We start from the raw sequence: 17,037 nt of genomic DNA, 5'->3' as shown, positions 1-17,037 counted from the left end.
TTTACCTCAATGTGGCACTCAAGTGAGAGAAAAAAAAATTAGTACTCAAGTGAGCATCGTACGAAAACTTAGCATTCATACTGTTCTTACCCTTAAAAGTCATAAGAAGAAAACGATTTTTATTTCTTATTTAAAGAAACAAATTAAAGTGATAATCTTCAAGAAAAATGATTCAGTGTGGCCTTTTAATTTTGTCTCTAAAATTTGAGGTTGCAATAGGGAACATAGAAGTCAAGAAAATGAAAAAGAAGGAAATATGAAATCAACGATTAAACCGGTTAAGGAAGTCTGCGGGTTTCCTCCAAAAAGATATGTGGCTGGCCTTTGACCGTTCCACCGTCATTCTGCCGTGGGCGGTCACCCAAGCATTTTCCTTTATTTTATTTCCGAATTTTGTTTGTCGGCAGCGGTGGTTTCGCGGTGGGCGCCGGTGAGGAAAAGATTCGACAATTACGGTCCTATTGCTGAGCTCCGATCTTATTTGCACTGGTGTGTCTCTATATACACAAGCTGTACATTTCGAATTCAATGAATGAGATATCGTTGAGTTACTAGGAAATCGAGATGGTCGGATGATGATGGTGACCAATGAGTCCGGTGATGATCTGGCAACACATGGGGGTGGTTGATAGTCATATTCTAGAGATTGGTCATGGCCAATGATGAATTGTGCGATTTTCAATATGATATAAATTATTATTGAAACTTTGATTGTCTAAGATTGAAGAATGAGTTTTGAAAGTTTATAGGTAATGATACAAAGTTGATGAGAAGAGACAATAAATAATAATAATAGTAGTAATGGTAAAATGATAAAACAATAAATAATTTAAAAAAGGGGGAGAATAAGAGGATGGGTCTTATATTGGAAACTAGAATTTGAGCGGGTTCGTGGAGCAGTCGTCCTTCAAGATTGGTTTAATGAAGGTTCAACACTGAATTTTGGGCTTGAACAGGGTTGGAAAGTTTGGGCTTAACGTCATTCAAATATATTTGGGCTGAATTTGAATTTTAGTGAATTGGGTTAAATAGATTGGGGGGACTTGATACAAGAACCCAAATTTGTACGCGTGGCCATATCTAGAAATAAATAACAAGTAATAAAATAAATAAAATTAGAAAACTGTTAGAAAAATAGGCATTGATTAGGCAGTTAGATTTTAGTATTAAAATTAGCTTAGTTTCATTTAGTTAGTGTACACGTGATATAGGGTTTTAGTGGACACATTTAATTTAGTTTTTTTTTTTTTTAGAAGGTCGATTTTTAGAAAAGAAATTGAACTCAATTTGAATTAAGCTCATGAGGGTTACTATCCTATTCTTTGCCCGATTCTTATTGGGTTTTTTAATTGTACTCCATTCGTTAATTATCCTTTCACTACTATCTTTGAGTGAATCGATTGTGATTCTTTTATATTTTTTAATTGTGATTTTCATATTTTAATTGAATGGTTATATTACATTTTAGGACCACAATAAATACAAAAACGTTGCCCGACCAATGCCGTTATAGTCAACGGTTGTCACTTCCAAAACAAGTTCTTGATTTGAAGCCAAAGGCATTGTCCACCCGGAATCAAGCACGTTGCACAAAACTCTGTACACCATCATGTCCCCTAAGTCGTCAACTTTTAGGCATAGTTCGTTCCAACTCTCCATTAATAATAGATTGTCGAAGCTCAAACTCCTTGTGTACGCGTCTGTAGGAGTTGCTGCAGAAGATGTTGCATTGACACTATCATCATCATCTTCAAGAAGATACTCACAAATGGATTTGAAAACATCGGATTGATTAGTCCCTCTTGAAGCATTCTCGTTTTGGCTAGAATTTGTAGCTTTGTGGTCACTGATTTTGGAAGATTGAAGGGATGTTTTGGTTTCGGAAAAGTGAAGAGTTGAAAAGACCAGCAAAGTGGGAGCTATAGGTAGGTTGAGCTTGACTGCTTGGCTGGTGGTGATTTCAACATAAATGATTTAATTCTTAGCTCCAATTTATGTTAGATCAAGTTTCTGAGAAAGGGCATGTTTGAAATGCTCAATAAGACTTTTTTAATCACGAAAGATATGAATTAATATTTTTTATTATCCATTTTAAATTAAAAAAACCAAAGCATGGGACGCGCTCCTTTTTATTTTATTGGGGAAGGACAATAATGTGCGCATGCTTTTGTATATAAAGTAACATTTTTAGATCTGATGTATCGTGCCGTACAGGTCCAATCACATGCGCATGTGATAAAAAGTACAGATTTTTTTTTTTTTAAGTGCTATTAAGTTTCAGTAAGGGTTAGTGATGAAAAATATAAGGTTAAGTTTACCAAATTTTTTAAAATTATCCAAAAATATGGTTGAGTTTTTAAAGGTTAGAAATGTGCAAACTCAATTTTAAAACTTAATTATTATTTTTGGTAATTCGGATCCGTCATATAGCCAGCCCAGACGACATAAACCCATGAGCGTATTAGCGCGAGGTTTCATCACCCATGACACCCCACTTAAGTCGCGCAACGTGGCGAGTAGGAGAATCGAACCCTAACCTTTCGTGTGACTAAGGTGTGCCCTAACCAACTCGCCCATCACGGGGTGGGTAAACTTACAATTTTTTTTTCTTTTTCAGTTTTAAAACTTTCCGTTGATACGAGTAAATTTCTATGTTTTTGGTAAAAAAATCTCTCTATTAACTTCATCCAATATAATCAAGGGAAAATATTAATAGGGATTTTTATTACTTTTTCTCTCGAAAGTTTGTTAATTTTAACTTGAATGAGAATTAATGTCTAAAATGACATCGTTTTGGCTTAAACCATAGCCGGGTTTGGAACTTCTCCAATAAAAAAGGGTAATTGTCGATTAATCTATAGCAACGAAGTTTTTGCTTCTCTTTTCCTGTGTACAAACCGTAATGGAATGGGATAAAAACACTAAATTGTAGTTTCCACGATCAAAACAAAAATTGTTCATCCACACTCAATAAGCCCACATCTAGAATGTGAAAGGGGATTGGACTTCGAAAATCCACCTTAGCATTTACATTAACCTCTCTCTTTCTCCTCTTCGTCCCTGTCAGAAAGCTTTCACCACTAGACGTGGACGGCGAGCTAGGCTCGGCAGACCGACGTTTCAGGCTGACCCTGATGGGCTCGTAGTCAGTGGAGCCGATGAGGTGTGGGAAGTTGAGCTTGGCCTTGCACCCCCTCATCTTAAAAGCTGCCTGGTCATAGGCAAATGCCGCGTCCTCGGGCGTCTCATAAGTGCCAAGCCAAATCCTTGCTCCGTTTTTCTTGGGGTCCCTCATTTCTGCTGCGTATTTTCCCCACGGCCGCCTCCTCACTCCTCTATAATGCGTCTTCTTGACCGGCACTTGTACCTCACGCTCCACCGTCTCCTGTTTCTCCTCTGTCGCCAGACCAACGCTGTTATAATCAATGGTCGTCCGTTCGAAATCCAGTTCTTGGCTCGAAGCCTGAGGCCCTGTCCACCTGGAGTTGAGCGCATCGCGCAAAGCGCTGTACACCACCATGTCCTCCGAGTCATCGACTTTTAGGGGCAGCTCGCTCCAACTCTCCATCAGTAAAAGATTGCTGAAGCTTCAACACCTCCTGCACATGTTTGCTGGAGTTTGTGTAGAAAATGCTGCGTTGACAGCATCATCATCATCATCTTCTTCAAGAAGATGCTGACAGATGGACTTCAAAGCATCGCATGGATCGGTCTTAAAGGGACTGAAGATTTCCTGAAGCATTTTCGCTTTGGGCCAGAATTTGCAGCTTTGAGATCACTGAATGTGGAAGATTGAAGGGATGATTTGGCTTCTGAAGGAGTGAAATTGAAAAGACCATGAGAGAGAGAGCTTTATATAGGTTGAGCTACATTTTGGATGGAGCTTCTGGGAAAGTGCCATGTAGTAGTCATCGATGACATATGACTGATGACTCATGAGATTCTCAACACGTGTTTCAAATGCTCACTTAGACTTCTTTATTCAGGAGAGGGACAAAGTGATATAATTTATTCTTATCCTTTCTGAATTGAAAAGCCAAAGCAAGGGGCACGTTCCTCCTTTTTTAGGGGGCAAGGATAGTGGCTCTTTAGATCTGAAGGGTTGCTTCATGGATCCAATGACTGACGCTTGAGAAAAAAGAAAACTTTGTGGCACGGAAACGTAAAGGATGTGGCGGAAAACGAAAGAAGAAAACGAGAAGCACTGATCATGGAAAAATTACAGACGAAGTATAGGAGATGACTCGAGTTCTTTGAACACTGTAGTAGTGACATGATATTTTAAGAAACGTCATTTTACTTTATTTGTCTCATATTCCGATTATCGAAAAATGTTTCTCCATTTTTTTTTTCTTTTTGATATCTTTTGAAAGTAAAAAGATGGACCGGAAATTTTTTTTCCTTTCTGAATCTACAAAAAAAATATAACAAGACATAAATTACCAAAAAGGATTTATGCATCTTAAGGATTGAAATTCTCAATAGTTAAAATCCCAACTTGACCTCCCCACCAACATGATTATCGTCATTGTCCTTGTCCGGAGCACGAACGTAGGGCCCTAGAACCTAGCTTAGAACTTTCATGGGCGGACCTAGCACTCTAGTGCTCGAACCAAGACTTCGAGGTCACAATCGAGATCCGTCGAGTCTAACTTGGGATCTTTGGGGGTAAGACTCGGACTCCAAACCTTGTGCTTAGGATTCGGATCTCGCCCGGCAAAAGCTCGATTGACTGTTGTACTGATAAAAGGAGGTCCCAAACACGTCGGTGGCAACAATCGGCGGTGAAAGACTTTGAAAATCAAGTTGAGTATTTCACGATTTTCAGCCATTTGATCTGCAATGGCTAAGATGGGATCACAGGTCGCGAATGGTGAACAAATTAGCAACCGTAACCTGTGAGACTTCGTCAACAGTGATTGGTGCTCAAACAAAGGCTTTGGACACGAATCCAAGCTCTTCGGATATTCATGACAAAGATGATGGCTGAGTCACCTTGGGCACGAAGATGAATCAGAAACAAGAAAGAACTCTTTTGGATGTCAATCCTCTGAAAGAAGTTTTTGGAGATGTCACTCAAAGAATACTCTCTGGAATGCCTCAATGGGTCTCTCTCCGTTGTGTGAGCGACGACCGATGATAAGGTTGTGGCTGTCGGAGGTGGTGGCCGGGGGTGATCGGCAAAGGAGAGGGAACCAGAGAGAGGATTTTTGCTCAATTCTTATGTTTTTTGTGCATAGAAAATCATATCCTCAAGCACGCAGATGTCGACTAAGCGAATTGGACCAAAATTGAATTGACCTTTTGTTATTTCTTATTCGTTATTCGTTACATATCTTTATTTATTTATTGTTCATTATTCTTTTTGAGTTCTTTTAGCACTATTTACTTTTTACTTTTTTAACTTTTTACAATAATTTATTGCTTAATTTGTCGAGTAAAATTTAAGAGTCAATAAAGCCATAACTGCTCCTTTGCTCGTCATGTGCACGTGGCCTAAATTCAACCAAGTATGATTAGTTGAGTGACTTGTCATGCTTACATATCTATCACTTTTTAGATTTAAATTTAAATCCGAAAATAAATAAAGAAAGTCATCTTTAAGTGTATTTGATCAATAATATATTTTTTTGGGTGAAGATTTGATCAATAATATTGATAAAGATCAGGATAAAAAATTTTGAAATAAATTTCTATAATCCTCCCAAAAAACTTATATCTTTGAATTCATCTCATTGATTTTAAATTTGTAAAAATCATATAAAAATAAGGAGAAAAAAAAAAAAACAGAAAACACCTCAGACTATGCCCAATGTAGTACATCTACCCCAAACTTATTTTGTAACATCAAAAACTCCAAACTTGTGCCCTTAGGACATATTTGATTTTTCACCCAAAAAGACGTCGTGAAGCCACATGAGTGCAATTTCAATGCGGATTTTAGTGGTGTTTACTTGCGAAATCTTGATGAGGGGTAAATGTATCCCATAGGTATAAGTTTAGGATTTATTGTATCACACAAAAAAAAAAAAAAATTACGGTAAATATGTTATGATGAGTATAATTTGGGTTTTTATTCTCTAAAAATAAAGTAACTTTAAATATATAGGTTTATGTATGTAGTTCGTGATGAAGTCAAAACAAGAAATATATATTAATACATGAATGATACTCAGATTTTGAAATATAACTTCCGGTTAATAATGTGATTAATGCATTATTTTTCAATTCAACTCAAAATTAGATCAAGATAAATTCAAGGATAACTTAATTTATTCCTTGAATAAGCTTCACTTAATATTCACTAAATTTTAGACACTACAATAAAAGACCGAAAACTTTAATTCGAAACACACATGCTTATCCTTCACTTAGTTTTATTTCCTAATTTTGAATTAGCTTTTGTACTTTTCGACCCAAAAAAAATTTGCTTTTGTACTTTAAAGAAAATTTATTTAGCAAACAACCAAAGTGAAACTAAGGTTTCTAAAAAAACCACGTATTTTTTAATTGGGGATATTTTTAAGATAAAAATAATGTTAAGTTGATGAGTTTTGGTTCATTAGTTTATTTTTCGACGATTAGTCAATTACACAAATTGAACCGACGCTTATCAAGTGTTTCCTAGTCCTGTAACTTATACCCAAATTGCACAATGTTTAGCCTCAACACTATTACACAATAAGTTATCATTGGCACATAAATTTGTGTCGATCAGTTAAGCATTCATTAAAAAAAAAAAAAAAAAAAGTAAGAAGAAGAAGAAATAGAGTTGTTAAGTCAGTCCAACTATGAAATGTATTTGATACTTACTAAAGTACAAGGTCTTGGATAAAAAAAAAAACCTGAATCAGCCTAAAAGTTTCGAGTTCAAAGATTAAAGACTCCTCCCTTATCTCAAGTGTTTCCTAGTCCTGCAACTTATACCCGAATTGCACAATGTTTAGCCTCAACACTATTACACAATAAATTATTATTGGCACATAAATTTGTGTCGATCAGTTAAGCATTCATTAAATTTTTTTTTTTTTTTTTTTTTAAGTTAGAAGAAGAAGAAATAGAGTTATTGAGTCAGTTCGATTAGTCTTCAGCCGGCGACGGTTAGCGCTGCCATATCCGAGATTCTCGCTTTTTGACCCATTCAAACCCACGAAATCTCAACAGGGAAATCTATCTTATCCAAGTTCAAATGACCATAGTCCTTGAAGCCCCCTCAAAAACGGAAGAGCTCATCTCTCTCTCTCTCTCTCTCTCTCTCTCTGGCTAACTCTCGCTTTCTCTCGCTTTCTCTCGCTCTCGCTGGCGTCCGAAGAAGATGAAGATGCGATCAAAAGAGCAGGTGAGATCCAAGTACTCCTCATCTCGTTTCAATCTTTGATCTAAAACAATATAAAAAAAAAAAAAAATTAATAACGTCATGGTAATGTTCGCAGGAAATCTGACTGATATTGAAGCTTTTGTTCATGGTTTGACCTGAAATCCGCGTTGATGCGATGGTGTCAGATCCAAACATTACTATAACGTTCCATCCAGAACCCTCGCTCGATATTGCTTACGTCTGAAGAGATGTCGCAGAGAAATATAAGCAAGATGACGCCTATTTTTCGTTCGATCCGAAGACAGCCCGATGTTGTTTTGTATGTCATCGGTTGCCTCATGATTCATCAAATACGATTTTCTGAGATTTTATCTGTTGACTGCAAGTGACATATTCTTTTCTTTTATTTCCGGATGGTTTGCCTGCTGTCGTGTTCTGCGGTGGGCGTCCCGAGGAAACGATTCGATCATTACGGTCCGATTTCTGTGCTCCGATCTCGTTTGCGCGGTATGTCTCTATATACATTAGCTGTACATTTTGAGTTCTATGAATGAGATATCATTGAGTTAATAGAAAATCCAAATGGGTGGATGATTGGTGACCAACGAGTGCGGCGATTATCTGGCAACACATGGAGGTGGTTGATAATCATGTTCCAGAGATTGGCGGTGGCCAATGATAAATTGTGCGATTTCCAATCCGATATGAATTGTTGTTGAAATTTTAATTGTCTGAGATTGAAAATGAGTCATCAAGGTTTCTCTGTAATGATACGCAAAGGATGAATAATAATAATAACAACTGCATGATAAAACCATAAATAAAAAAAGCGGAGAATAAGAGGATTGGTTTTATATTGGAAAACTGAATTAGAGTGCATTCTTGGAGCAGTCGTCCTTCAAGATAAGCTCAATTAAGGTTCAATAATGAATTTTGGGCTTGAACAGTGTCGGAAAGTATGGGCTTAACTTCATTAAAATATATTTGGGCTGAATTTGAATTTTGGGGAAATGGGTTAAATAGATTAAGGGGGCTTGATATAAGAGCCCAAATTGTATCCGTGGCCCATATACAGAAATAAATAATAAATCAATAATAAAATAAATTATAAAATAAAGAAAATTAGAAAACAGTTAGAAAAAAATAGGCATTGATGAGGTAGTTAGATTTTAGTATTAAAATTAGCTTAATTTCATTTAGTTAGGGTACACATGGTTTAGGGTTTTAGTGGACACATTTGATCTAGTTTAGTTTTAGAAGGTCAATTTTTAGAAAAGAAATTGAACTCAATTTGAACTAAGCTCATGAGGGTTACCATCTTGATAATAATGATAACGATAGGGCTATGTTAAATTCTTTGCTCGATTCTTATTGAGCCTTTTTACTGCACTTAATTTGTTAGTTATCCTTTCACTACTATCTTTAAGTGAATTGATTGTGATTCTTATATATATATTGTTATTTTTCTGTTTTAGTTTAATGGTTAGATTACAATTTAGGACCATAATAAATTTCACCATAATAAATTTAAAAACATTGCATAGTACACCTATTGGACATAAATTATAAGAGTCATGATTGAATAAAAAAAAACTGCATGTGATACTTAGTTAACAAATAATCAAGTTTTGATACTGAAATGGCACTAGTTAGATAACTAGTTTAATCAACTCTCAAACTTTAGATTATGGTTATATAGAAAGTGATGTATACTCCAATACCTATCTTGGTTTCTAGTTGATCTCAACTCTTAATACAAAATTCTCTTTGGCTTAATCGAAATTGAATATCTCAAGATTGCGCGAGATAAGAGTTTGGGAGAACTCTCGTTGAATGGGGATTGTTGGTCCTAACTCGACATCACCTTTGAACCTATCCTTTCCCCGACGGAAAAGTGTCAAGACAATTACACTTGGGTTTCCGTGTACCTTTGCAAATAAAATAAAAAACTTTGAAAAAATTCTAATATAAATATTTATATAATTTACATATTGGATATTTAATTTTCTCTAGTCATGGACTCTTGAATTTTAATTTATATTATTTAGAACCAATATTTCGCCATCTAAAATTTGCAATGAATTATCCTACAACTTTCATTTTCTGAATAATGTCGTTGGGTTTATTTCTTTAAATGTTGCAATCACGCAAAAGTAATTATTTTCTACAAGAAGTAAGTATCTAGGTGCTAGTCATAAGAAAAATAAAATGAACAGTTCAAGTTCTATTGTTACTCGGCGAAAGTAACAGTACTATTACACAAGTAAAGTCCATTTTCTATATATTTGATTTGCATATTCTGGCAATGGTTTCTTATGTGGTTTAAGTCATGTCTCACTTTCATCCAAAATCCTAAAAAGCCTTATTCCTCTTTTCCATGGCATCTCTTCCTCCGCATTCCGACCTGAAAATAGCAGTCATGAGTTACCTCACTCCACATTTATTAATCCATCATTTGTTAATATCATTTATTGTTTCAAGAGAAAATCTCAAATAAAGACCCAAAGTGCCTTCATTTTCTCAAAATAGGACCTAGAGTGAAGTCTGTCTCAAATAAGGACCCAAAGTGGTCATGTGTCTCAAAGAATGACCTCACTTGCTGGCCGGTGAACGATGCATTTCCGATTCATATTTCGGTGGCTTGATCGGGAGTATTTTTGTCCACTTTTTTTTTTTTTAAAATTCGGTTGTCTTGTTCCTTTTTTTTTTTTTAAGGTCAATGGTTGCACCATTCATCATCGAACTTAGGAAAGGCTGGCAAGGACTAAACGCCCATCGTCGGTAGTGGGCGAGGGCTACCAAGCCCTCACTGACCACGGCGAGAGCTTGCAAGCCGACCCTCGCCGTATCGGCTAGGTTGGCCTCGGTGACAGTCGGTGAGGGCCATCAAGCCCTCGCTAGCCCTTATCAGTGGCCGGTTCATCTAACCGCTCGCAAAGGCGAGGGAGGTCATCCCTCGTAGCCATCAACGAGGTTGCCCCTCGCTGGCCCTGGGCGAGGGCTCACCCATCAAGTCTGTCCAATGGCAGCGAGCTGCTGCTAGAGATCCTAGGGCTTGGCATTGTCAGTGACCTCTTCCTCCCCATGCTCGGCGCCCGCCCCGACACCATGCTTATCCTTAGTTCATTTTCTCTCTCCCGATTAAAATCTCATTTTTGTATGCCCTCATATTTCTCTTGAAAAATTTCATCTCTCCTTCGTTAACCTAATTTTGGGGATGTTAGAAGAACGTCCACGGCAGAACGCGACTCAAAATTTTTGCGTATGTTAGCTGTAATTCCTTCCTCTCGACGACGCTTGACAGAGACGATATCGATCAAGCTTAGCTAGTCATCGTCCAGGTGGGAGTAGAATCCCTGTGAGGGGAAACCTTCCTCACCTCTGCCTGTGGTTAGATGAACCGGCCACTAATAAGGGCCGACGAGGGCCTACTTTCCTCACTATGCCCACCCATCTCAGTCGCATGCCTCCCTTCCAACCTGTGGCCGTGATGCAAAATGTCTAACAAATGATGCCAGACGCATCCAACGCATGGATTCTTTGTTGCACATTGATTGTCATATTAATCTAGTTCATAGTGTTACTCGTTTTTGCCATCTTCCTCTACCTCCCTAATGGACCTAATTACCCGATATTGAAAGTCGTGGGGTTGACTATGTTCAATATTACAGTCATTGCATCCATCAGGACTAATTGAAATGCCACCCTCTTGGCAGCGACATCAAAGATTTACGAAAACCTGTACTTCCATGCAGTCGAGTGTTTCATCTTATATCATCGGGATCTAGTGCAATCCTTGGCATCAGAGCCGATCATGTTACGGTTGGCCAACAGGCCTTGATAAAGGCGAAGATGACAATAGAGAGGCCTAAGGAGGCAGTGGTGTCGGAGGCGAATTATGAGTGGAGGTCCATAGGGATAGTGGTTGTCAGGGTGGGTCTGAGGATGCGAGGCACATACGTGTTTGGGCTGTGAAAGAAGGGCTATGATGGCATTGAAGCTCATTGTGACGACATGAAAGTTGTTTTAGCAAAGTTACGAGGGAGTGAAGCTTTAGTTTCCAGCGATAATTTAGTCGTTGGCTATAATCTTCCGTCGTGCTCTTATAACAATTTTGACTGAATCCATCCATAGACCCAGCTTAGGAGCTGCTATTGATAGTAACATTCACAAGCCCGCCTTGAACTCTTATTGGCCATAATGTTCTTTTATTTTCCATATAATTTAGTTATCCGTGATTTTTGAATGATATAAGAAATTCGCAAGTACTAAATATATATCAAAATGAGGCTGAGGTTGTAACTTGCAAGCTATCTCATCTATTAAGATTCACAAGTACTAAATTTTATTTTAAAAAATTAATTAAGTTATATATCGGACAAAATACTAGCGATTTAAATAATATTTCAAATCTTAATTCATTGATATACATTAGACAAAGTTCTATTTAGTAAGAGTGATGCACTTCACACAACGTTTACTCATCTTTCATAAATAACAATTTCATATAACATTGGACTTTGTCTTAGAATATTCACTGCATTTTATAAATGCCACACAATCGTTTAACAATAATGTAGAAGTGAAAAAAAAATCATAAACACTAAATTATAGATGGAAAAGAAAAGGATACCTCAAGTTGTCATAGTGTGCTTTAATGAGGCCGTAGTACTTCTTCCACCACGACCCAAGCACGTACATGCTTTGCATCTCATACCCAATTCGATAGCCACTATCCTCACAAACCTCCACTCTTAATCCATGACCTAAAACACTGCCTCCTCAGGCCTCTCCATCATAGTCGCCTTTATCATAATCCTACCAGCAGCCCATAGCACGGATGGCTCTGTTTATGCCAATGCCAAGTGTTGCTCTTGTATGTCTCTAGTTTTTCTACCAAGAAGGCAGCTTTCCAATCAGCCTTGGTGGATGTATTGACTGTGAGATTGGACACAATCAGTCCAACAACTTTCAATATGAGGTATTCAGACTTAATAAGTAGGCAAAGGAAGATGGCGAAAACTAGTAATATCGTGAAACATATCAACACACAACAGTCAACACAATATAAAGAAGTCATGCATCGAATGTGTGTAGTATCTATCCGTTGGACATTCTACATTGTGACTGCGAATGGCAAAGTAGGGCATGTTAAAAATAGGTGTGATGCCAACATCCACATGTTGGTCTTAACGACACAATTTTCAAATGAATCAGAAAAGTTGGCAAACCAAAAGAATAATCATAAAGGCAAGGCAACTCATATCATAACTACAGTTCTAGTCTTTTGATATGTCACATTCATTTTACTTACCAATATTAGTACTGCGTAAGTCACCGCCGCGAAAATTATAGCAACCCGATTAATGTGTAAGTTTTGTACACATCACGACACGCCACTAATGAGAGGCAGAATTGTCATAAATGACGATACGAAACAAATAGTATTGCATGACAAAAAAAAAAAAATGTATGCTCATCATGATTGTTAGCCATTATGGCAATATGCGTAATGCTTTTCAGCCACGAGGTCCACTTACCAAATTCTTCCTGGATGACACACTGCTCCTCCAAAGGCTATGGTGGCAAGTAAAATTGCGACGACCATCAAAGACTACATACTTTTTTTATGGACAATTGTTTTCTTTCCTCTCATTTGGTTGTTTGACACAAAAATGGTATTCCCTCTAGAGGTGGTCATGTTCTCCACAAATAAAATTTACTTTTTTTTGTGGAATGATAAAGAAAGGTTATTCCTCTTTAGAAGTTCACAAAAAGGTAATTTTTATTTATGGAGGATATGGCCACCTCCGAGAGTGAATATTGTCCGCGTGTAGCACAACTAAATAAGAGGCAAGAAAACATAGATTGGTAGAAAGGTTTGTAGTTTGTGATGGTTGTCACAATCTTACTTGCCACCATGGCCTTTCAAGCGGCGATGAGTCCTCTTGGAGGCGTATGGCAGGAGGATTCCATAGCCGAAAAACATTACAACGCGGGCATTGCCATAATGGTTTACAAGTATCATGATGAGCATACATCTTTTGTGTCATACAATACCATTTGTATCCTATCATTATTTACTGCAATTTTACTTTCTCATTAGTGGCATGTCGTTAATGCAGCTGATATGTACAAAACTTGCAATATTAATCATCTAGGTAGCTATAATTTTCTCCGCCGTGACTTACGCGGTACCAATATTGGTATTAACCCCGCATGGTAAAATGAATGCGACATATGAAAAGGCTAGAATTGCAGTTGTCATACGGGTCGTCTTTGTGATTATTTTTTTGGTGGTCTAACTTTTTTGCTTCATTCAAAAATTGTGTTGCTAAGACCAAGATTTACGCGTTGGCATTACACCTATTTTAGGCAGTACGAGGATAAATCCAGTTATAGCTGATTATTTTTATGTACCGAAATCTTTATCGGCAAACATGTAGGGAAAATTGTCCAAAAAGTCATAAACCAATTGCCATTTTGTTAATTTAGTTCAAAACCTTTCAATTTTGCCAGCCACAAGTGAGGGCCAATTGAACTTTGCCAACCCTAGGCGAGGCGCGCCCCTATCCAAATATGGCCAGGCAAAAGTCCAAAAACCCAAAGAAAAATATTAATATCACGAAAAACCCAAAATTAATACATTTTTGACAAATTTGCCCCAAATTAATTTTTTAACCACAAAAAATCATAAACTAATACGTCATTGATAAATTTAACCTAAATTCTTTTTTTAACCATAAAAAACTCTAAATTGGCATACTATTTATAGATTTACCTAAATAACCATAAAAACTCCCAACTAATACACTTACAACAAATTTACCCCAAACTAAATTTTTTACTGTCAAAATCAAAACCGGTACATATGTGACAAATTTATCATCTTTTAAATTGGATTAATACTACAAAAAAAATCATAAAACTAGTAAAGCTATGATAAAAAGAGAATAAATCCCCAAATTTGTACACTAGGCAACTCTCACGTATCAATAAACTCAACAATTTGATGGTCAAATTAACAAAAATTAATAGAAGGTAAATTTGTCACGAGTGTATCTATTTAGGATAAATTTATCAAATTTGTTATCAAAAAAATTAATTTTTAGCAAATTTGTTGTAAGCATACTAGTTTTGGGCTTTCGACACAGGCGAGAGATGGCTAACCCTCGTTGGCCCTAGGCGAGCCTGTCCCTTGCTAAGCAAGAAATCGCACACCCTCTCTCCAAAAATTCCAAAAAGAAAAAAGTTTAATATTATGAAAATCCCAAAATTGATATAACTATGGTAAATATACCTCAAACTAATTTTAACTACAGAAAATCCAAATTGGTACACCATTGATAAATTTACCACAAATAACTATAAAAAAAAAAAAACCTCAGAATGATACAATTGTAACATATTTACTCCAAAACTAATTTTTGACCACCAAAACCAAAACCGATACATTTGTGACAAATATATCCTTACTTAAATTAGATTTAGGCCACCAGAAAACACAAAACTAGTATAACTATGACAAAAAAAGAGAGTAAAATCCACAATTGGATCACCAATCAATTCTCACGTGTCATCAAATTCATCAATTTGATAGTAAAATTTAACGAAAACTAAAAGATGGTAAATTTATCATAAGTGTATTAGTTTGGGATAAATTAATCAAAAATGCAATAATTTGGATTTTTTATGGTCAAAAAATAAATTTTTGATAAATTTTTTATAGACATACTAGTTTGGCACATTTTGACACAAGCAATAGCCGGCTAACCCTCGCCAGACTTGGGTGAGTCGCACACCTTGCCAAGCAAGAGTCGCAACTTCGCTTGCCACTCTCCTTTAAATTAGATTAATACCATTAAAAAATCAAAAAATTAGTACAACTGTGACAAAATGAGAGTAAAATTCAAAATTGGTACACTAGTCAACTCTCACGTGTTATCAAATTTAGTAATTATTCAAACAATATGGTCTAGAGTGCTGACAGAAGATGAAGACCTCCCAAAAGTCCAAATGTTAAGAAACACCATATGGTCATTCAATAGAACTAAGGGGCATGAAAAAAGCGGTGCGCCTGGTACAAACAAGGCCGATGCCCATAGAAATGTCAAATAAATGACTATCAGTTGCCAAAATTGTTTCCTAATGGAGCAGTACTCAAAGAGTCAAGATTTATAGTGCATTCATAATGACAATCCCTAGTAAAGAGAAAATTGATGGCAATGCCAAGATGATCATCAACTTTCACAATTTACACATATTTTGAGCCTAATGATCTTTTCGTTTCTCAACCCAAGAACCTAGCCTATGTTACGTCCCTTGCAAAGTCTCTTCGAATTAGGGCACTCGAATTAACATAGGGGTTCACATGTTTTAAGCATCGCTTGAAAAAGTGCGGGCAAGATTATTTCTCTCATTTTGCAAGGTTCTGGACCTGTAAACCCGGAAATGACTGCGGAGTTGTTCTTTCAATAGCCTTGACTCAAAGAGTCCATCTATTAAGCTATTGACCAAGCCCACATTACGGTCCCTATCAAAGATCCCTTAGATTGGTAAGGTCGTACCGGTTGCGAGAATACTCGGACCCTTGTCGACATAATGAGATGGAATAATTCTTCTAAAATAGCCCTTCTGAATGAGAGTGAGTGAAAATCTTTTCTAGCTGTGAAAATCTTTTCTAGCTAAAAGTCTCTCATTTAGTATTCTTAGGAAATCCATGTCATGAGTAAAATTTGTCTTGAACAATAATTCTCTCTAGTGGAAATTTAGGTGATGCAAAGATCATTATGCATGAACTCCGATTGAATTGATAAATTTCAGTGGATTTTGAAGTGTGCATTCCATAATAGCCTTAATTGTTTATTTTTTTGGTAAATGCATTTTTGCTCTAAATCATGTCCGATAGGTAATGTTTTCTCAAAAACCCAAGAGCTTCTAACATTCAGGTTCCTTTCAAAATGCCTCATGATATTAGGAGATGAGAAACCATCACGAACATTCAAGGTGTTTTTTTGTTTTTCCAAAATTATTTTTACCAAGAGGTGAGAGGCCTCAACAAGATATTTAAATTCCAGATTACATATCCCCAAGAATAAGAGATATCACCAAGTAAGTATATCTCTACCCATACTCTAAATACTTTTCATTGTGCGGGTATTATTGACACTTGACTCAATCAAGCTATCCTTTTTATATTGACCTGACGTGCTTTTGTGGCCCAACGTCCATTTCATTGACTCGGCATGCTTTTGTAGCTCGGTGTCCTTTATATTGATTTAACGTGCTTTCACAGCCCAAAGTCATTTTCATCGACCCAGCGTGCTTCTGTAGCCTAGTGTCCTTTATATTGACCTAGCGCGCTTTCGTAACTTAGAGTCATTTTCATCGACCCAACGTGCTTCCGTAGCCCGGTGTCCTTTATATTGACTTGACATGCTTTCATAGCCCAAAATCCCTTTCATCGACCCGGCGTGCTTTCGTAGCTCAGTGTCCTTTATATTGACCTGGCGTGCTTTCGTAGCCTAGAGTCCCTTTCATCGATCTGGTGTGCTTCCGTAGCTCGGTGTCCTTTATATTGACCTGGCGTGCTTTCGTAGCCTAGAGTCCCTTTCATCGACCCGGCATGCTTCCATAGCCTGGTGTCTTTTATATTGACCTAAACTGCTTTCGTAGCCCAAAGTCCTTTTCATCGACCTAGCATGCTTCCGTAGCCCAAA

At 37.0% G+C, this 17,037-nt stretch overlaps 1 protein-coding gene across 1 annotated transcript; it reads right to left on the bottom strand.

Annotated features, from left to right (window-relative positions):
• Positions 1–2,941: 2,941 nt before the first annotated feature.
• Positions 2,942–12,028, bottom strand: LOC120288778 (ethylene-responsive transcription factor 13-like). Its single transcript, XM_039302932.1, has 2 exons — positions 11,952–12,028; positions 2,942–3,587 (listed from the first exon to the last, which is right to left on the bottom strand). Exons 1-2 carry the CDS (start codon positions 12,026–12,028, stop codon positions 2,942–2,944), a joined length of 723 nt encoding a protein of 240 aa, XP_039158866.1.
• Between the last annotated feature and the right edge of the window lie 5,009 nt (positions 12,029–17,037).

This window comes from Eucalyptus grandis, chromosome 10 (assembly GCF_016545825.1).
Source record: "Eucalyptus grandis isolate ANBG69807.140 chromosome 10, ASM1654582v1, whole genome shotgun sequence".
NCBI lineage: Eukaryota > Viridiplantae > Streptophyta > Magnoliopsida > Myrtales > Myrtaceae > Eucalyptus > Eucalyptus grandis.
This window is presented reverse-complemented; position numbering and strand designations above follow the sequence as displayed.